The sequence below is a fragment of the Cupressus sempervirens genome, chromosome 2 (genome assembly GCF_028749045.1).
Source record: "Cupressus sempervirens isolate cs-2001-9-10 chromosome 2, ASM2874904v1, whole genome shotgun sequence".
NCBI classification, from domain to species: domain Eukaryota; kingdom Viridiplantae; phylum Streptophyta; class Pinopsida; order Cupressales; family Cupressaceae; genus Cupressus; species Cupressus sempervirens.
Window position 1 is genome coordinate 376965342 of NC_143119.1, and position 24056 is coordinate 376989397.

General features: G+C 34.1%; 1 protein-coding gene across 1 annotated transcript in view; it reads right to left on the bottom strand.

Annotated features, from left to right (window-relative positions):
• Positions 1 to 208: 208 nt before the first annotated feature.
• LOC149572713 (sorting nexin 2B-like) overlaps positions 209 to 24056 on the bottom strand; it is a 78897-nt gene continuing 55049 nt past the window's right edge. The window contains exons 5-6 of the mRNA XM_089813800.1: positions 1487 to 1573; positions 209 to 609 (exon numbers count right to left, since the gene is read on the bottom strand). Of these exons, the coding sequence (XP_089669926.1) occupies positions 496 to 609; positions 1487 to 1573 (201 nt within the window). The 3' untranslated portion in view covers positions 209 to 495. The remainder of the gene's footprint in view (positions 610 to 1486; positions 1574 to 24056) is intronic.

Genomic DNA, 24056 nt, shown 5'->3' on the forward strand with positions numbered 1-24056 from the left:
AGATGGCAGCACTAGCTTCCATTACATTATCGAGTGAATTTCAGGTACCAGATGTTAATTTCTTTGCATTTGCAGAATTAATTATTTTGGTTTGTAAACCCATTAGGAAATATATCTGATTTACCATCAAAATACAGAGTTGATAAAATCAGAACATGCTTTGTAGCTGAATTCATGGAACACTATAAATGCGTAACACTGAAGACAATAACAAAACTAAGACTGGATAAACCTCAAAGGCAAGGCAGTATGAAATTACTACATCTTTAGTACATATTTCATTTTAAATCAGTGCTTCTAGTATTCAGCTACACAAGCCATAAATGGTATAGACATTCAACTTCCGAGGTTTTAACCCCAGAAACTCCTTTCAAAATCAAGTGTCAGCAATTTTGCCCAAGTTTGATGAGCAATCAAACATAGTACTCTTCTCCATCACGTTGGAAGAACCATTTTGAAATGAACTGTTAAAAATCTACGAGTCCTAAAAGAACCTTAGCTTGCATCATGAAAACCAAAAAATGGTGATACTGCAGATCTTCCGGCATACTCACTGGTTTCTTCTGCCACTTTCGTCCAAACATTTGCAGTGTTCTCTGCATACTCTATCTGTAAACCACCATATTTAAAAAGCAGTATAACCTTTAGTCTCAGACAGGGAGCATGATTTATTCCACATAAAATTACAGAAAAGAAGATCACTAGAAAATACAAGGTAGAACTAATAACATATGCAAATGTTAAAGTAATAAGGCCTATTGTCCCCACAAGGATGTCTTTACAGCAGTGGCTAAACTGCAGAACTAAAAAATAGATTGATGCAGAGAATGCTTCTGCTGGAATGAAATATTAATATCTCAATGAAAGCTAGCCAAGGGAACATAAGACAGTGTAAAGACACCTAAGGGTCATAAAATATAGCACATGGGAAAAAGATGCCACTGCAAGATAAATTTTTCATCTATTTAACAAGTGAGACATTAGGTTAAATTTATGATAAGGCTGCTTAACAAAAATTTAATTAAGAATGAGCTTCATTTCATGTCCTTTGTACATAACATGCCATCCCTTGATTGTCTTGATCTAAATGCACTATCTTGCATTGGTGTTTCTAGATAGATCTTAGCTCTTCCATTCTGCTTCCTTTTAACCATGCTCTTCACATTAATCGTATTGGATCTCGCTTCAATCTTTGCATGTGACCACTGGGCACTACATTAGGGATACATATTTAAAAGAACCCTACAACAATGCACAAACCTCTCAAACCTATTCAATTTACTACAAGGACAACCTGTCAAATTATGATGACCTGTTATGGTTTTGCGAGGATGTGCTTGTAGCTGAATATTAATACTTACAAATGCATGATATTAACATTTCATAATCAAAAGGCATACTACTGTCAAGACAATCACATAATAACAAGGTCATCAGATACAGAACCATAGACAACCTCAATTTGTGAAAATAGGGAAGTAACCACCTGACTATGTACAAATCCCTTCAACATGTCAAAGAAATCAATCTTCCTTTCTGATTCAAACCTCACAAGTTCTCTTCTATTGTTTTCCTGCAAGAGAGAAGCAAAGCATCAAAACTTTGATGTTAACAGCAACCACAATCTTTGTTTCCAAACAGAAATAGAAGGCAGCAATATTTGTACCATAAATTTACTTAAATTACACAACTACCAAAAACCAGGAACAAAATATCTTCCTAAGCAATGGAAGTATCTGATGTCCGATCAGAAATGAGGAAGACAAAAGCCTGCATTAGAATATTCTCCCAGAAAGAGATCATATGCTTTTGATGCCATGCATTGTGACATATGACCACAAGGACAAGCATCTACATACTAGAATAATTATTTTACAAACATCTGTCTAAAAGGCACCAAGAGATATCGGTCTTGAGGTGCCGACAAATAAGTTAGAAAGGAGAGATAAGCCCCTTGACACTGATTGATATCTCTCAGCATCATATATATATATTTAATATAATTATGCTGGTTTAGAATATAGATACTCTCATATATATTACTTCATCATTTGCAAACATTATGAATTGATCAAGTTTGAAATTTTTGTGCTTGTGTAAAATACTAAGATTAGATTAGATTAATACAAAGAAGCTATTTTCTTTGCAATTATATGAACATCATTTTTAAGTATCTTTCTAAACTACTAATACACACGTGGACAAATGATAGGTAAGCAGATACAATAAGAAAACACATATTGACAACGTTTATTTTAGAGAGTCTTCACTTTATCTTTCATTGAAGAAGTATTTCATTTTTCAAAGTAATCCAATAAAGCATAAAAACAATGCAAAAGTTTTTAAAATGTTAAAAATTTACCTATATTTTTTTCTTTCGAGACTTATTTTAATTTCCTATACAAATATCATTTTTCAATATCTTTCTAAAGTTATTCTAAACTACCAAACAGAATAAGTTCTTCCACCACCTTGTATTCTTCATTTTGTATTACTATTTCCCATCTAGGATGTCACTAGCTTGTAGATCCTTGGTGTATTCAGCAGCAATAGCATTCTTCCTGTCCACGGAGATGTCATTGTCAAATGGCATCAGCTATGACATTGCTTCTCTCCTTAATGTATTAGATATCAAAGTCAAAAGCTTGTATCTTACTGACCCACTTTTGTTGTCTATCATTTAAATCTCAGAAAAAACCTTAGACAATTATAATTGGTTTTAACAACAAATCTCCCACAAACTAGGTATTGCCTGAATTTAGCAAAGGCATGCATGATCACTAGCATCTTTGTGTAATATATGAAGTAGCTTTTTTCAGTTCCTTTTAGCTATCTACTTTCAAAGGCTATAGGATGAGAGATTTAATTACTTTTCAGAGACAAACGCATATTCTTCAAGAAGACTGCCACAGTATCATATGCCCATGAGCGAATACTGAAACATCAGCTATCTATTGTGTAACTCATAGTGGAATGATTATATTATCACACACGATTTGGTCCAGCCATTGAAATACAAACAAACTGAATTACAAGAGTTGGGTCCACGATAGAAATAAAGCGCGACAAATACATCATCAAATTCCCATTCAGCTTCATTGTTAAAAGAAAAAAGAATTAGAGGGGACTTTGGCATCTACAGATAGTAACAACATTAAATTTACGAATTAAGATATAACATAAGGGACATCGAACACTAAGGAGGATATATATAAATATACGCCTGGAAAGGAATCAATGTCTAAGGAGTAAGCTCCCAAAACAAAAAAATAAGATGAACAAATAGATCCTGAAAATAGTGATAACATGAGGATATATGGTTATATCAAGACAATAACCACCTACACATAAAGAGGAACTGGTGAGCGTTATTAATTACTAATACTTTGCTTGCAATAGAACATAAGAGAAGGAACAAATAGTTAAGGAGATCCGTACCAACGGAGCCCACAAGGTTGTTGAGTAAGACCAAAACCAATCCATGTCAAATGGTAGGCAAAAAGGAATGATATCCAAGTCCAACCGAAACATATCCAATAAAATACGTAGTATGCAAAGGGCAATTATAATAACAAAAGGGAGATGAAGTAGGGCACGAAAAGTGGCAAAGATTCATATTTCAGCAGCAAAGATATATATTCAAAAGTACAGATGAATGCACCAAAATATATGGAGAGGAAAACAGATGGTAGGAAAAATGAATAAAAAGAAAGACCACCACCTCGCATATGAGTGGACCACATTAAAGTCATAACGTGTTGTGGGGCATTCCAACATCAGAAGTTAGCTTGGGTAAGCAGTTGGGAGGTGCGAAATCAACGCTAACATGGAGGCAGTGCAACATATTATAAGGTTAGTGTTTGATTTCAACAATATTTAATGCTGATAGAAGGGTTCAATTTGTGTGTGTGTGAGATAAGCAACATACACATAGAACCAAGAAATTACAATGAGCATTAATAAATATTATGTAGCATAAGCATTTGATAATAGATTCTTATTAAGTCTTTCAAAGTAAACATGTACATACATATGTTAGAGAGAGAATATAAGTAAAAATGTATTAAGGGGCATTAAAGAATGAGTAGTTAGTAAATATATCAGTAAGCACATCAAATCGAGTACTAATGGGAAGAGAATATTATTAAATAGACTTAGTTTTCATATATGAAGAAACTTGTATGTTTTGGGATAAACATATTGTATTCTGAAATAAAACCTCGCATATTTTCACTAGTAAAACATATTTGAAATTTTCATTACTTGTTTGCAATATAAGTAAGATCTATTTCAAAACGATTTAAGAGTGTATCCCAAATTGGAAAGGAAGGTTGTAAGTTGTGACCTTCAAGAACAAACTCATTCAAATCTGTAATTTTAAAAGAAATTAAATTAAGGTCTCAAAAGGGAACATTACTCATAATCCTTTGTGCTTATTTTCATGATGGATAGGGAGTTTGCACAGGGAAAGAGTAATCCGATCACGCTGAGGCAAACAAGTTCCAATACGGGTGAGAACCATGAGGGAGCATTGGGTAGATTGTTTTTTTCCTCGAGCAGTAGTAATTCTACCATCCATTATGTAATTAAACACATTAAGGGAAAGATAGAAGACAATCAAAAGGAATATAACAAACAACATGACACAATAACATGGATAACAAGGGAAAAAGACGAGAGCAACCAAAACAAGACTTTAGAAAAATAGTATTCTTTTTAAATGCATAATGGATAGGGAGTTTGTACAAGGAGAGGAACAATTCAATCACATTAGGGCGAAAGAATCCCAATATGGATGTAAATCTGAGGGATTCCTAAGTAGATTGATTCCAAACTTGAGCAGCAATAATTCTACCATCCATTATATAGTTAGTGGGTAGGGAGTTTGCATGGGGGGGGAGTAATTTGATCACGTTGGGGCAAGAGAATGCCAATATGGATCTAAATCTGAGGGTCCCAACTAGATAGATTCCAAACTCGAGCAGCAATAATTCTACCAGAAAAATGTTTGGCAAACTTAGTAAAACTTTAGGTTAATTTCTTTTGGGTTCCCTGTGTTAAAAACAATAGTCCAACAAGTTAACTGGGGGGGGTGAATCAGTTATCCAACAATTAAAATATTTCTCTCCTTTAAACAAACTTATCCATTCAACCAAAATAAACAGAAACCATAATAAAATGCACATAAACAATTACACCAGATATGTTGACTAGGGAAACCCTTCATCAGAGGGAAAACCCCAGTGGGAATGATGCCCACAAGATCATGTACTAATATAAATATTCCTTGTTAGAGGATGGACCCTATTAGGAGCCTATCACAACATTTAGTGTAATGAGTCCCTATTAGGAGACTTTGAATCCCTATTAGGAGATTCCAACCCTGTTAGGAGTTGTGGTATAATGTATGCAAGAAGAGCCCACTGCCCAAACATGCAATTTCAACTACAAGAAGAGTTCACTGTTCAAACAAGTAATTTATTGTTATCTTCCTTTTTCCTCTGCTCTTTCCTCAGTCCTATCAACCGGACCAATCACTGTCAGACCTTATAGACCAGGTCACGAACCTCGGATTCAAATACCAAACCTCAGATCACTCAGCAAAACCTCGGCAATGAAGTTTCCTTCACTTCCGCACTGCTCTACACAACTTCGCATTCTGCACTCTCTACTGATTATCATCGATCATAAAATTGTATCATCTCATACCATGATAAAGGAATATGTCCTTCCTTTATACGAAGTCCACAAAATAATTCCCTAATTCGGCTGTTAGACCTTCTCAATTAATTATTACAGGACCACATTAAGAACACATTACACTTAGCGATAACATTAATCTTCCACCTTGCAACTTGAATAACTTTCCGTACACGCAATATTATGACGAGCGAGCTTAGCCACATCATCCTCAATATGTCTTCTTCATGTTCTCAACCTCGATCCTCAAGATATTAACTCTGCTAAGAGATATAACAAAATTACAAGAACATGCCTCTGTAAACTCTATCTCAAAACAGACATCACCAAAACTTACATAACTTCTTCTAGACTTATCCTTTCTTCTTCCGACGTTAACTACATATACTAGATACTCAGAAGTATCTCTCATAACTTTGGATAGTTGTAATGCTCAACTAGCCATCTGTACTAACTTGATCTTTTCGTTGTTCTTCTGTCAAATACCACAAAAAACTGCTATGTTGATATCAATGACAAACTCAGTCACGAATGTAACATATCATCATAGTAGTACTCCCCCACAGGAATATCATCAGCATTCATGCTTCCAACCAATCTTTCAACAATCTCCCCAATCTTCCAACAATCTCCCCCTTTGGCATTGGTGGCAGCATAGATGAAAAACATCTAGTTCCAAAAATACCAACAAAAGATTGTTCATCTTCAAATCCTCTTCATCAATCATACTCCCCCATTGATATACCTCAATGTATTCAATACCAAACTGTTATTCCACATACTGTGGTTATGCCGAACATCTTCCCTTAGCATAATGTTTTCAATGCCAAACTTCTCCCCCATTGACATCAAAGTCAAAGGTAACCAACTCTACTGCATCGATCTCTGCAACAACTTACTAGCTCGAGTGTCAAAAGACACTGTTCAAAACAACATCAACAAGAGTTCTAGATGACTCTATCCATCACAGATACTGCCCCATACAGGAAGCATCAGCATTTAGTCCAAACAACAATGGTGCTCTATTACACTAGACTGATGCACTCTTGCATCTTCTTACTCTAATGTAGGAAGGGGTATAACCCCACACATACCTCACAAATACTCAAAAGTCTCTTTGGGAAGAGGCTTAGTGAATATATCTACAATTTGCTCTTTAGTGCTTACATACTCCAATCTTATTTCCTTTTCTGCAACTTTTTCTCTCAACATATGATAATAGAAATGTGCTTAGTCCTCGAATGCAACACTAGATTTTTAGACATTTACCGTGCTTATGTTGTCATAATGTATAACAGGTTCACTGATTTCTATCCTTATATCCTTCAGCATCTGCTTCATCCAAATGACTTGATTGCAATTATTTGCTACTGCAACATACTTTACTTCCGCTATACTTTAAGATGTACAATCCTGCTTCTTGCTTAACCAAGAGACCAATCTTCCTCCAAGAAAGAAAGCTCCTCCACTGGTGCTCTTTCTGTCATCCATACTGCCTACCCAATTTGCACCAGTATAAGCACTTAGAGTAAAATTATTAGAACTGTCATACCATAATCCAAACTCAAATGTTCCCTTCAAATATCTAAATATGCTTTTCATTGTTGCATAATGTGCTTCTCTAGGATCATCCTAGAATCTTGCAACAATTCCAACTGCATTTGTTATATTCGGCCTTGTGTGAGTCAAATATTGCAATCCTCCAATCATAGATTTGTACCTTTTTTGCTCAACAGTAGGTGTCTCATCCTTTGTGGATAACTTGTGTCCACTTACCATAGGTGTTCTAACGAGTTTGCATGTTTCCAAACCAAACCTTTTCAATAAATCCTTTAAGTACTTAGTCTGAGAAATAAAGATTCCTTCTTTATTCTGTATAATCTGCAATCCTAGGAAATATGTCATCTCTCCTATCATACTCATTTCAAATTCTTTCTTCATTTCTTCCGCAAACTTCTTACTTTCTTCATCACTTTCTCCAAATATGATGTCATCAACAAATATTACCAAAATCATCAAACCATCATCGGTTTCTTTCCAATACAAAGTGCTATCTGCCATACCTTTGTTATATCCAAGCTTCGTCAAATGTTTCTCCAACCTTGCATACCAGGTTTTGGGTGCTTGCTTCAATCCATACAATGCTTTCCTTAGTCTGCATACTATGTCCTTGTCATCTGTCAAAGGACATCCTTCAAGTTGCTCAATGTATAACTCTTCTTCAAGTTCTCCATTCAAAAATGCTAATTTGACATCCATCTGATATACTTTGAATTTCTTTTGTGCTGCATAGGCTAAGAATAATCTTACTGCTACTATTCTAGCCACTGGAGCATAAATCTTCTCATAATCTATTCCTTCTTGTTGTGAGTAACCTTCACATACCAATCTTGCTTTGTTTCTTACAACTTCTCCTAGCTCATTCATCTTATTCCTGAATACCCATTTAGTTTCTATCACATTCTTGTCTGCTGGTTTGGGGACCAATTCTCATGTCTCATTCTTTACTATCTGATCCAATTCCTCTTTCATAGCTTGCTTCCAATAGTCATCTTGCTTCATCTGCATTCTTAGGCTCAACTTCAGATATCAAGCATACTACTTCATTTATTCTGCTTCTTGTCATCACACATTTGTCTTTGCTTCCGATGATCTGTTCGAATGGGTGATTCTTTATCATGTACTTTCTTGAAGTAGGAGTTGCTATCTCAACTCTTGGCTCACTAAAGGTTTCATGCTTTGTTCCTGCCTTGGCTCTCCTTCATTCTACAAATCATTATAATATCTCATCATTCCTTGGCTTAGTAACAATATCATCATCTAAATTGTAATCAACTATTCTCTCTTGTATTATGAATTTCTCATCAATTGTCACATTTGCACTTTCCATAATATTCTTAGTTCCCTAATTATAACATCTATAAGCCTTACTTTTCAATGAATAACCAAGTTCTCTGATTATAACATCTATAAGCCTTACTTTTCAGTGAATAACCAAGAAACATACCTTCATCACTTCTAGCATCAAACTTGCCAATGTCATCATCTCTCTTTATGTAACACTTACTTCTGAATATTCTGAAATACTTAACTGCAGGTGAGTGACCAAACCACAGTTCATAAAGTGTCTTGTTTGTGTCCTTCGTGACTTGCACTCTGTTCATAGTGTAGACTGTTGTATTCACAGTTTCTCTCCAAAATGTCTTGGATACATCATTTTTTGCTAACATAGTTATTGCAACTTCTGTAACTGACTTGTTCCTTCTCTCAAAAATGCCATTCTGTTCAGGGGTTCTTGAAGCTAATAGCTGTCTTTTAATTCCATTTTCTTCACAAAACATGTTAAACTCATTTGAAGTAAATTCTCCTCCTCTATCTGATCTTAAACATTTAATCTTCATACCAAATTCATTCTCAACTCTATTCTTGAATATCTTGAACTTGTCAAATGCCTCAAATTTCTCTTTAAGAAATGCAACCCACATCATTCTAGAAAAATCAAGAAGTAGACTCATGAAATACCTTTCATCATAGAATCCTTTAGTCTTTGTAGGACCATTGAGATCTATGTGTACAATCTTCAACTTTGCTGTAGTAGTAAACTTTTTGCTAGGAAAGGAAGTTTTGTTATGCTTTGCCAAAAAACACTCCTTGCAAATTGTGTTAGTAGGCTTTACAATCTTTGACAAATCTCTAACTGCAAACATTCTACTAGTCCTCACAATACTATGAAAGTTTATATGACAAAATCTCTTATGCCATAACCAACTGTCATCTACCTTTGCAACCAAACATGTCATTTCAGTAAGATTCAACTAAAATAGATTACCTCTAGATCTGGTTCCTATTTCAATTACCTTTCCATCTTTATCTTTGATCATGATCTCTTTTCTGTGAACTACAACTGATAACCTTTGTCTACTAGTTGTCCAACACTCAAAAGATTGTGCTTTAAACCATCAACAAAGTATACATCCCCAGTGTTAGTTTTACCATTAGAGTTATAGATCCAATACCTTTTACTTGGCATGTTGCATTGTTTCCAACTCTGACAATTCCTCCATCCTGACTTTTAAAGTTAATAAACTAATTTATGTCACCAGTCATGTGATGTGAAAAACCACCATCAATTATCCAATTAGATTTCTTCTCAACCTATGATACTAAAGCTACCTTCTCTAGAATTTCTTCTTTAATTGCCACAAATCCAATTTTACCATCACTAGCACTTAATGCTTGTTCATCAAAATCATTATCCTTATTTGCATACAAACATACCCTATATTTTCTAGGCTTATGATTTCCCTTATACTTTTTCTCCCTTTTAGGACACTTAGATGCATAATGACCATATTCATCACAAGTCCAACATTTAAAAATGTTCTTACCTCCTTTTTCTCTACTTACTAAAAGGGTTACTCCTTCAATCTTTCTATCTTTCTCAGATCTGCTGCTGTTAGCAAAATCTCCTCTAGCACTTGTGCTCCTTGATAAGTTAGGTCGAATATTCAAGGCACTGAAAGCTGTCTCTGTTCTAGTCAATTCTCTAGACTATCTAAATTTATTCTCAACTGCTTCAAGTCTTCCAAGCAATGTCTCCTTTATGAAATCTTTGGTGCATGATATCAACAACTGTATCATCTGAACTACTGACTTAAATGGTGGTGTTAGTCTTCAATATCTTCCATATAATCTCATCCTCTTCTTTGGTTCCTCCTTGCGCTTTAATACCTGCAGTAATTTATGACATCCTTCCTATATATGTTCTTAAAGATTCATCTTTCACCATTTTAGCATCTTCAAATGCACAAATCCAACTTTGTAACCTCAACTTCTTAGAATGTGCATCACCTTCAAAACTATTTTACAAAGCTTTCCAAATCGAATGTGAAGTAGCAAGTGATTTTACCTGATTGTACTCAATTTCAGGAAGTGCAATCAATAGTGCTTCTCTAGTTCTCATGTCACACATGAAAAGATCTCTTTCTGCTTTGGCACAAATTTCCAAATCTTTTTCTTCAATGATTGTCTTCGCTGATTTCGTCAAGATCCAATATCTCGGACCCATACACAACAAATGTCTTCATCTTTTCTTTCCAGCTGTCACAATTTGTTCCATCGAACTTCGGACTATCTTTCCTTAACATGTTCACCATCGATCTCCCAAAGTTGTTAGACTTTTTCTTCAAGGACCTAATGCTCTGATACCAATTGTTAGAAATAATAGTCCACCAAGATAACTGAGGGGAGGTGAATCAATTATCCAACAATTAAAAACATTTATCTCCTTTAAACACACTTATCCATTCAACCAAAGTAAACAGCAATCATAATAAAATGCACAGAGAATTACACCAGATATATTGACTAGGGAAACCCTTGATCAAAGGGAAAACCCCAGTGGGAATGATGCCTACAAGATGATGTACTAATATACATATTCCTCGTTAAAGGATGGACCCTGTTAGGAGTCTATCACAATATTTAGTATAATGAGTCCCTGTTAAGAGACTTTGAATCCCTGTTAGGAGTTGTGGTATAATGTATGCAAGAAGAGCCCACTACCCAAACATGCAATTTCAACTACAAGAAGAGCTCACTGTTCAAACAAGTAATTTACTGTTATCTTTTTTTTTCCTTTGCTCTTTCCTCTGTCCTGTCAACTGGACCAATCACTGTCAGACCTTGTAGACCAAGTCAGGAACCTCAGATCCAAATAACAAACCTCGGATCACTCAGCAAAACCTCATCAATGAAGTTTCCTTCACTTCCGCACTGCTCTGCACAACTGCGCATTCTGCACTCTTTGTTGCTTATCATCGATCATAAAATCGTATCATCTCATACCATGATAAAGGAAAATGTCCTTCCTTTATACGGAGTCCACAAAAAAATTCCCTGAGTCGACTATTAGACCTTCTCAATTAATTATTATAGGACCACATGAAGAACACGTTACACTTAGCAATAACATTAATCTTTTGCCTTGCAACTTGAATAACTTTTCGTACACACAATATTGTGACGAGCGAGCTTAGCCACGTCATCCTCAACATGTCTTCTTCGTGTCCTCGACCTCAATCCTCAAGATATTAACTCTACTAAGAGATATAACAAGTTTACAAGAACATGCCTCTATAAACTCTATCTCAGAACAGACATCACCAAAACTTACATTACTTCTTCTAGACTTATCCTTTCTTCTTCCGACATTAACTGCATATACTAGATACTTAGGAGTATCTCCCATAACTTCGGATAGTTATAATGCTCAACTAGTCGTCTATACTAACTTGATCTTTCCATTGTACTTCTGTCAGATACCACAGAAAATTGCTATGTTGACATCAATGACAAACTCAGTCACGAATGTAACACATCATCATAGTAGTACTTCCCTATAGGAATATCATCAGCATTCATGCTTCCAACCAATCTTTCAACAATCTCCTCAATCTTCCAACACCCTGGTGGGGAGTTACATCTGGTATCAGAGCTCGAGTTTCTACATTAGGAGCTCTAGGTATATTGAAACGCCACTAGTTGTCAACTAGTTAAACTAAAATGAAACTCAAATAGTGTTATGTATCTATTACAATTTGAATACTCGAAAACTTCTGACTTGATTTCTTGAAACATAGGAAAAGGCAAAACTTGAATAAATCTTGAGATGGATTCTATAACAACCACTTTTTCCGGATCTTAATTAACAACTAACATAATCAAAGAAATACAGTTATTATTTCATTTTCATAGGAAGACGGTTATATCACTTATGTTCATGTAAATGAGATTAACAGTTACAATTACTTAAACAGAAAACTCATAACATCTGAAAAAAACACCATCAATAAATTTACTATGGAAATTAAAATCTACATACCATGTAATTTGAACTGAGAAATCACTGTAGGGATGCTTCTACAATCACCCAGATTAGTCTACAAATATCACTTAGGATAAATTGACGATTACCATCAAAAACCACTATATCAAAATCAAATGGCGATTACCATTAACCAAAATCAAATGACAATTACCATTAAATACCACTATACCAAAATCAAATGACGATTACCATGAAATACCACTATATTATTTAGGGTATCACATACCACGGTATCAATTAGGGCATCGATTACCATTGGATCGTTTAGGGCATCGGATACCACTGTATCATTTAGGGCTTCAGATACCACGGTATCATTTAGGGCATCAATTACAATTAGATAGTTTAGGGCATCAGATAACTATATCATTTAGGGCATCAATTACAATTAGATAGTTTAGGGCATCAGATAACTATATCATTTAAGGCTTCAAATACCACTATATCATTTAAGGCATCAATTACCATTGAATCGTTTAGCGCATCAGATACCACTGTATCATTTGGGGCATCAATACCACTGTATCATTTATTTTCTTTCGATTGCTTAACTGTGGAAATAACATAATATTAGAACATATGCTCATAATCACTATTTTATAAATGAATGACTGAAATATCAATTCCATCAAATAAATCTCTCTCGCAAATAAATATATTCCACATTCAGTTAGAAAATCAACCTATCTAACTGGTTGCCAATTATATTGACAATAAGAATTGCTTTACAGAAATAACTATAACGATGTTACAATTCAATTAATCTTACCTTCTACTTGAATATACATCATAAAAATAAATATACATGTTTCCGACAATTGTTTGAATGCATAACTTATCTTTATCAGATACACGTTCAACGTCTTGTGAAGAGGGGAAACATTGTCAGGGGCTTAATCACCCAACCTCAGACCATAGCTTATCCCCACACAATCTCTAATGAAAAAGGCCCTCCCTACTCGAAATAGACATGGAACACCTTGTCATCCACTGAGCATCCTAGTATCTAATCACACCACTCGACTTGACAGCAATAGAATACAATAAATATGATCAAACATGAGTTATTAAATGATTCCTTTTAAAAATAATAAACATTGTTATATCACATCTGACTCTATTTCATGTAATTGCAGATTTTTTTCTCTCACCTCTTCACCCTTTTCTTTGGCTATATAGTCGGGTGAGTCCCAGGTGTTTGAATCTCAGAGCAACCCACTCTTTCGGTTGATCCTTAACTGATAAAAGAATATCATATGTTTCCAGCTTATCACAAACTGTGAATTGAAAGAATATGTTCTTTAAAACTAGCAGAAATATCATTGATTCTTATTTCCAAATTGTGTATTTAAATCATGATCTTATTGCATTTTCAATAACTCTCTCTCAAGAGGTTCTATCCAATGATTATAACTATAGATTAGTTGTTATGGAAATTGGAAACCAATAGGAAATGATAAAAAATATACAGCTATGCTTGGAACATGACTGATTATGTACTTCCAACTTTTACAACCTGTGATTTGAGAAATTATATTCTTAAAGATTGCAGAATTTATTGTTTAATTCTAATATCCATTGGCATAATGATTTATGGATCCATACTAAGGTTACTTGGCTATCACTTGCCATGAACAAAGCTAAATTAAAAGAAGTTCAATCTGTAAAATCAAACAAGATATCATCATGATAAATGCTGAAATTTGCTGCTATGATATTCGATGTTATTGTACCTTTCATACAAGGAAATCAAATTGGAAATATTGTTTTCGGGTGTTCCACATAACCTGGACAAATTGATGATATTGTCTCATCGAACCCTCAACTACTTCGCCACACCTTACTTGCAAAGATCAAGTCATAGCTCCAACCAAAAATAACACTCACAATTTCTGGCAGAATGTCTGAATGGGCATCAAATTGTGGGAAGAAAAATGCAGACTGGTATTATACAAGAAGAATGAGAACGGGTGTTATGGGGAGGCGGAAATAATTACTGGAAAAGCGTAGCAAAAGCAAGGTAGTCGAAGGTTTGGAAATAATGTTCGCCTTCTTCTCTCGACTTATGATATAAAAAGGTTTTAGAAGACTTCTTGGCTTCCGTACCTTAAAGAATATTTGCCAATTTAAAACACCAAGTGTTCAATTGGTTTCAAAAAAGGAAAAAGGAAAGAATAAAGGTTGGAAGAAAATTTGAAGGTTTAAAAATCGAAATTATTATTCTTAATATTTATCTACGTACACATAGATTTATTTGTGAGGTGGCATCATTATATTATGGTGTCACTTTATATTTATCTCTGTGTACGTACATAGGTATAAATGGTTGTCGGTGAACATATATTAAAATAATATGGTGAAAGATCATTTAAAATCTTTTGAGATACGTATTAAGTTAATTAATGTTTTCAATTTTTTATTTTATAGCTCATGCGGTTCCATCGATTGAATCCTAATGTTCAAATCACTAAGTCCTCAACCCATTTGCCTAGTGATGGTGATGCTTTTGTGCCTAATTCTTTTCTAACAATGCTTCCACCCCTTCAACATGCTTCCTACAAGGAAATTCTCCACAATTAAATCATATTACCATAACAAGTTATTAATCATAAATAATCATAACGTCTAACCACCTTTCCAATTCCATGAATTCATGATAAATAATCAACTAACATGTTATCTTCATATTAAATTATAACGACTAACCATCTTACCATTTCGCAAGATTATAACAAATTAAACTGTCAACTGACTTCATGTAAATCTCAACGGCTATATGAGCATTTTAAATTAGGTCAAAAATTGGGATATAACATACCATTCCCCTTTTGTTTCATCGTCCTCGATGAACTTGAAATTGTAACGAGCATTATAAAGGAACATTTAAAATTGGAATATAACGTACCATTCTCCTTTATGTTTCATCGTCCTCAATGATCTCTAAGTTCACTTTATTGTACTTGTGGTCACCTCAGCATCACTTGAGTTGATCATGTTGTAGGATATTCTATTTCATATTCCTGTCATACTCATGTAGATACTCACCATATCACTAGTTTGATTCCATATTGATATCTTCATTTAAGAGAATTTTCAAGGTTCAATCACCGAGAGTAAGATAAGTATTCAAAATTGGAATTGTTCAACTAGCAAGTTCTAGATCATAATTTAAGTCACTTATACATACCATCTGGCATATAGCACTCATTAATGAGTAGATCATCCTTGCAAACTTACAGATCACCTGAAAAAGGTTAATAGATCCATGTTTTCCATTTATGTAACCTCTGCCTTCATGCCCATCTTATCACAATAACATTTTATTAGAATAATCATCTCATGATAGAATATACACTTCATCTCCAAAACAATATACAACATCTCAGTATGTAAAGTCAACATCGCATGTGTATTATACATGCATAGCAGTGTGCCAAAGGATAAAAACATGATATACTATGCAAGAGCATCATACATCTAATCAAGATCATAAGCATCTGAAACAAATTCTCATAAGATTCTTAACGAGTAGCTCATCATTCATCTGTAAATATTTGGAAGTTTATCTTTTCCATTTGTGTGACCTAGGCTTTATGCCCATCTTGTCAATGTAATTGTTTCAAGGAAAAACTTAAGCCAAACAAAAGTTTAAGTCATTGATGTTTTCTAGTTATGCAAGTGCGTTTATTCCATACTACAGCACAAAATGACCTTGTCGTTTAATCGACATCAAAAAGGATTATCATTCAAAATCATGGTTCACAATTTTGTTTTTCCTTCACTTCAAGTTCAAAATGGATAAGAAAATATTACTACCATTTCATATGAATAGGAATATAATTGTGTAAAGTAAATGTTGGTAACATTCAACTGAAAAGAAATATTTTGCCATCATCAGAATTTTAGATAACATCTCATCAAGGTTATAGGAGTTGGTTTGTATTGCGCAAGCCTCGGCATTTGGACCCAGTTTAATCTTCTCATTCTCTACTGAGAATGGCCCTCCCTCCACGGATAAGGCACATGTATCATTTAAATAGGCGACAACCCGATCACCACCACTCGACTTGTCAATCATGTCATTTTTTAGTTTTGTTTCATCTTTATAATTTTGCAGTTTATCCATCTATCCATTTCATATGGACCACACCATCATCTCAACCTTTCCTGCCTACTCTGGATGATTTCCTAGTGTGTTTTTCCAGTTTGATTGTAATATCCAGTTATGTAAAATAAATCTTTTTCAACATTACATTCTCGGTTTCTCAAAAATAGTGTTGGGTCCAAGGCTCAATGTCGAACCTAGCGCTTTGATACCATATGTAACAACCACTTTTTCTAGGTCTTAATTAACAACAAACATAATCAAATATAGTTACTACTTCATTTTCATAGGAAGACAATATATCAGTTATGTTCATGTGAATAAGATTAACAATTACAATTGCTTAAATGAAAAACTCATAACTAACATCTGAAGAAAAAAAACGCCATCATAAATTTACTATAGAAATTAAAATCTACATACCATGGAATTTGAACCGAGAAATCATTGTAGGGATACTTTTGCAATCACCCAGATTAGTCCACAAATATCACTTAGGATAAATTGATGATTACCATCAAAAACCACTTTATCAAAATCAAATGACAATTACCATTAAATACCACAATATCAAAATCAAATGACGATTACCATCAAATACTAGTATATTATTTAGGGCATCGCATACCACTGTATCAAATAAGGCATCAATTACCACTGGATCATTTAGGGCATCAAATACCACTATATCATTTAGGGCTTTAGATACCAGCGTATCATTTAGGGCATCAATTACCATTGGATCGTTTAGGGCATCAAATACCACTATATCATTTAGGGCTTCAAATACCACAATATCATTTAAGGCATCAATTACCATTGGATCATTTAAGGCATCAAATACCACTGTATCATTTGGGGCATCAATACCACTATATTATTCATTTTCTTTCGATTGCTTAACTATGGAAATAACATAAGATTAGAAGATATGCTCATAATCATTATTTTTATAAATGGAAGACTGAAATATCAATTCCATCAGATAAATCTATCTCTCACAAATAAATATATTCCACGTTCAGTTAGAAAATCAACCTAACTAGTTGTCAATTATATTGACGATAAGAGTTGCTTTAAAGAAATAACTGTAATGATGTTACAACTCAATTAATCTTACCTTTTACTTGAATATACATCATAAAAGTAAATATATTTGTTTCCAACAATTGTTTGAATGCATAACTTATTTTTATCTGATACATGTCCAACATCTTGTGAAGAGGGGAAACATTGTCAGTGGTCTAACCACCCAACCTCAGAGCATAACTTATCCCCACACAATCTCTGACGAGAAAGACCCTCCCTACTCGGAATAGACATGGAACACCTTGCCATCCATTGAGCATCCTGGTATCTGATCACACCACTTGACTTGACAGCAGGAGAATACAATAAACATAATCAAGCAAGAGTTATTGAATGATTCCTTTTAAAAATAATAAATATTGTTAGGTCATATCTGACTATGTTTCATGTAATTGCAAATTATTTTCTCTCACCTCTTCACCCTTTTCCTTGGCTATACAGCGGGGTGAGTCCCAGATGTTTGAATCCCAGAGCAATCCGCTCTTTTAGTTGATCGTTAACTGATACAAGAATATTATATGTTTCCAGCTTATCACAAATTGTGAATTGAAAGAATATGTTCTTTAAAACTAGCAAAAATATCATTGATTCTTATTTCCAAATTGTATATTTAAGACATGATTTTATTGCATCTTCAATAACTCTCTCTCAAGAGGTTCTATCCAATGATTATAACTACAATTTAGCTGTTATGGAAATCGGAAACCAGTAGGAAATGATAAGAAACATACAGCTATGCTTGGAACATGATTGATTACGTACTTCCAGCTTTTACAACCTGTGATTTGAGAGATTTTCTTAAAGATTGCAGAATTTATTGTTTAATTCTAATATCCATTGGCATAATGATTTATGGATCCATATTAAGGTTACTTGGATATCACTTGCCATGAACAAAGCTAAATTAAAAAAAGTTCAATCTGTAAAATCAAACAAGATATCATCATGATAAAACTGAAACTTGCTGCTATGATATTCAATGTTATTGTACCCTTTATTCAAGGAAATCAAATTGGAAATATTGTTTTTGGGTGTTTCACATAACTTGGACAAATTGATGATATTATCTTGCTGAACCCTCAGCTACTTCGCCACACCTTACTTGCAAAGATCAAGTCACAACTCCAAACAAAATAACTTTCAGGATTTCTGGCAGAATGTTTAAATGGGCATGAAATCATGGGAAGAAAAATGCAGACTGGTATTATACAAGAAGAATGAGAACGGGTGTTATAGGGAGGCGGAAATAATTACTAGAAAAGCGTAGCAAAAGCAGGGTAGTTGGGTGTTTAGAAAAGATGTCCGCCTTATTCTCTCGACTTATGATATAAAAAGGTTTGAAAAGACTTCTTGGCTTCCGTAACTTAAAGAATATTTGCCAATTTAAAATGCCAAGTGTTCAATCGGTTTCAAAAAAGGAAAAACGAAAGAATAAAGGTTAGAAGAAAATTTGAAGGTTTAAAAATCAAAATTATTATTCTTAATATTTATCTACGTACACAGATTTATTTGTGAGGTGGCATCATTATATTATGGTGTCACTTTATATTTATCTCTATGTGTACGTACATAGGTATAAATTGTTATTAGTGAACATATATTAAAATAATATGGTGAAAGATCATTTAAAATCCTTTGAGGTACGTATTAAGTTAATTAATGTTTTAAATTGTTTATTTTATAGCTCATGCGGTTCCATCAATTGTATCCTTATGTTCAAGTTGCTACGTCCTCAACCCATTTGCCCAGTGATGGTGATGCTCCTGTGCCTAATTTTTTTCTAACAATGCTTCCAACCCTTCGACATGTTTCCTACAAGGAAATTCTCCGCGGTTAAATCATATTACCATAACAAGTTATTAATCATAACGGCTAACCGCCTTTCGAATTCCATGAATTCATGATAAATAATCAACTAGCATGTTATCTTCATATGAAATTATAACGACTAACCATCTTACCATTTTGCACGATTATAACAAATTAAACTGTCAACTGACTTCATGTGAACCTCAACAGCTATATGAACATTTTAAATTGGGTCAAAAATTGGGATGTAACAATTTCAGACATATTTTTTTGTGATTGTGCTTTATGGTGGTATGTCTTTGTTGACTTTGTGAGCATTTTTGTTCTTGCTTGGGTGTTGTAGGAAGATGGCTTCTAAGACTAGATCCATTGTTAGGGGTCGTAGTGCAAGCAAAGGTAGAGGTCATGGGAGAGGTAGGCATGATAGTCCTCTTCTGACTCCTATAGAGAGTCTTATTCAAGAGGAGAACAGAAAGGAGAGCCATTGAGAAGAGCATGCTGACCTAGAGGAGACTAATTTAAGACAGATGATGACGACGATCTTAGAACGCCTACCTCCTCCAAGGAGTGTTGATCAAGAGGGATTGCATCATGTTGGGAATGAGGAGAGGCGAAGATCCAGAAGTCCGCGAAGAGACCTCCATGGTAACAGACAGAGGTTGGTTAAGGCCGCTCAGCTGAAGGACCTACGGAGGTCCAAGATCAAACCCTTCACTAGGGTTGATATAGTGTACGTGGCAGAGCAGGGGTTAATTGCTTTAGATAGATGCTTTGAGATGCAAGACTTTGACTCTAATGTTAAAGCGAGATTTTCCATCACCCACCTAGAACTCTTTGGGGCTACATGGTGGAACATTGAAGAGAAGAAACTGGGTGTGAACATGAACACCGTTACATGGAAGCTATTCCTTGAGAACTTTTGTGAATGCTTCCTACCAGAGGAATGGCACTAGCAGAGGGCCGATGAGTTTTATGATCTAAGACAATATACTATGACCGTGGCATAGTATGAATGGAAATTCTATGAGCTCATGCCCTATGCAGGGACTAGTGAGAGTTCACCGTTGATGCTTTAGCACTTCATTTGAGGTCTAAACAACCGTCCTATTGGGGGTAAAAGGTTTCCAGCTTAAAAAGCTCAAGGATGCAGTACATCAGGCTATCCTTGCAGAGCAAAGCGTCAACTTGGGACATGGTGGTTTTGTGGGAGCACCTACAGCATTAGGGTCCAAAGGTGATCAGGAGCAAGTAGTAGTAGGAAGCCTTCTTCTAAAGGCAATCAACAGCAGCAGCAGGAAGGATCTTATCCTCCAACACAATGATGGTGATGGTTCACACTCTAGGGATTTTCAGTACTCTCAACACAACCAGTATGACCATCCATCACAGAGTACTCCTTATGCCAGTGGGGGTAGTTTTCAGCAATCCAGTGCACCTAGAGTGCAGAGGAGTTTTGACAGAGAATGTTTTTCATGCAGACACAAGTCGTCCCATTGTCCTCAATGGAAATCACAGTTCTCAGATCAAAGACATACAGCTTTAGAACCCACAGTTAGAGATGTGGGTAGATCACAAAGGGTGTTTTCAGTGGATTCTTACTCTCCTACAGGAGGAAAGGGTTCAATGGGACCCGCATAGTGAGTGTTAGAGTTTTATCTTTCTTGTAGGCTTCCAGGAGTAAGCCTAAGTCTAGGGGGGGGTGGACGTAATGACTACCCCTAGTTGACTTTTCATGTTGTATTGCCAAATTCTTTTAGGCCAATTTTATGATTTTGTTTTATGATTAGCGGTACTTGGTTACCGGATTTGATTAGATGTTATTTCATACTCAGTTGATGTATTGATGAGATACTTGATACTCAGTTATTTCAAGTGTTCATAATTATTTCGATGATGATATATTTATGTTCATATAGTGATTTCAGTTATTTCATGATGATAGATAGATGGATGATTTATATGTAGTTTTTATGGTTACTTACCCCATACTTGCATGTGTATGGTGCACTTGTATGTTTACTTTATGGTTGACGTTTCTAATGTGGTTGAGGGAAGGAGTTGTAGTCACCTGCTAGTCGGGATCCACACAATGCACCACTTCCCATCATTGCCTGTTTAGTTTAGATTATATGTATATGTACATGCTCGAATTTTATGATGATTGCAAGTTCGGATTTTATGATGATTGTAGGTAACCGGCATCGACTTCCCCGAACTATCAGGACGAGTGTGCCCTATCGCAATATCTCAATGGTAAAAGAGGGGAGATAATTCTCAAGTACAAATCCTAACCCTAAGACAATTGTCCTAGACAGTAGCACAAGTATCTGAGTTGTTTACCCTTCTGGATTCATCAAGTGACGTGAATTTGTGATTTTGACCCTTTAGTTTGATCTAGTATTCTGTACTTTATAATGGGTTTTCATATTTAGTCTTGCAGGTCTGTTGTGAATTTCAATTATAATTAAATCAAATTAAAAGATAATGATTTAATTTAACTGAAATTTAATAAAGAAAATTCAATATTTAATTATATTTAATTAATTGAGAAATTAATTGAATAAAAGAATTAAATTTAAAAACTTAATTAAAGTTCTAATTTTGGCATATTTATATTTATTTAATTTTAATAATTATTTATTTACGAGTTTCATTTTTATAATAAACTCTAAATATTATTATTAGTTAGATTAATAAAAAAAATTTAAAAGTCTCGTGATTTAATAAGAGAAAAGAAAAAAAAAAAAAAAATATATATATATATATATATATATATATATATATATATATATATATATATATATATATATATATATATATATAAAATTTTATTAGACTGCAAGAATCGGGTGCAGCACGACCCCCCTATAAACTGTAGTGCACCGGGTAAACTTTTTGACGTGACCAGTAGCACTGGTGCCACACGCCCACCGATACCACGGGGACGGGGGAGACTAGAACCCGTGACCAACCCCCTGCAACAGAGAAGATTTAGCCAACCGGGCTAGGGCCCCCACCCCTAAAGAGAGAAGAATTAATTTAGTAAAGTTATTTTAATTAATTTGCAAAAAAGTTGCACATGAAATTATATATAATAAAATAATTAAGAATAAAGTTTCACGTGATTGCAAAACCAAAGCCCTAATTTGAGAAAGCTCTTTATTAAGAAATTAGAGCTCATTTCTCCATACCGAGATTTGGAGGAGCCAATTTCCGAGAAGAGGGTTTTCGGAAGAAGGGGAAATTGCTTGCGAGCTCCATACGTTTGTTGTTTTAGCATCAGATCCAGATAGGATCTTGTGGGTTTTGCGCAGTAGATTTCATTCTTTGATTTCTCTATCTTCTTCGTGTTTGTTGTGGATCTATTTTCAAAATTTCAATTGGATTGAAACCCTTGTTGCGAATTTCATTGTTCTTTATTTCCAAATCATCTATATATGAACTGAAAATTAGAAAACCCTCGTTTTGTAAATTTAGATATTGGTATTTTATTTTGGGTAGGATTTGGAAAGAAATCAAACAAATTTGAAATGTGAAATTCGATTAGTTATTTGTAATTTTCCTATCAGATTATGGTGAAATTTTGATAAAATAATATATATTATATAAAAATTACCACAGTAAATATATTACTGCGGTAATATTCATATTAAAAATGTTAATTATATTTTGGTTTTCTTGGTTTTCTCTTGAAAAGAATACATAATAAAAAAATATGCGATTTCATTGCAGGGGGGTTTATGTTGTTTGTTGTTTTTTTTTAGATATATATATTATAGAGCACGGGAGCCACCACCCCCCCATCCCCTTTCTATTTTTTCCATCAACACAGCTGTGATGGCAGCCAGCTGCAGCAAGCCTAGAGCCGCGTGGCGGCTACCCCACTTTGGGGTTTGGGTAGGTAAATTTTAATTTTTATTTTTTTTTTTTTTTTTTGTTATTATTTTTATGTGTAAAGTTTTTTAAATAGATTTATTTTATATATTATTAATTATTAAATGTTTTGTTATTAAATATTATATATTATAAATATTGTTAATAATAATTAGTATTTTATTAATAGCTTTGTAATTATTTTATTAATAATTTAGTATAAGTTATTAATAATTAAATAATTATGATCATTAATAAATTTAATTGATTATTATTAAATATTAATAAAAAATTTAAATGGAAGATTGTTAATTAATAAAATATATTTGGAAAACAAATTTGAGAACTGTAATTGGGAAAATGATTATTTTAGTAAACTCGGGTTTTACTTGATGGTTCAATTTTATATGAAAACAATTTCTATTACTAGGGGAAATTGTATTACATCGTTTGATAATTCAAAAACCTTAGTAGTTTTGATACTTTGGTAATGAAAACTGAAACTCTAATTGTATATCGAATCTTTGTGTTTGGAAAAGCTAACGAACTATGAAAAACATTTGTTAAAGTTCTGATGTGATGTATGTCGTA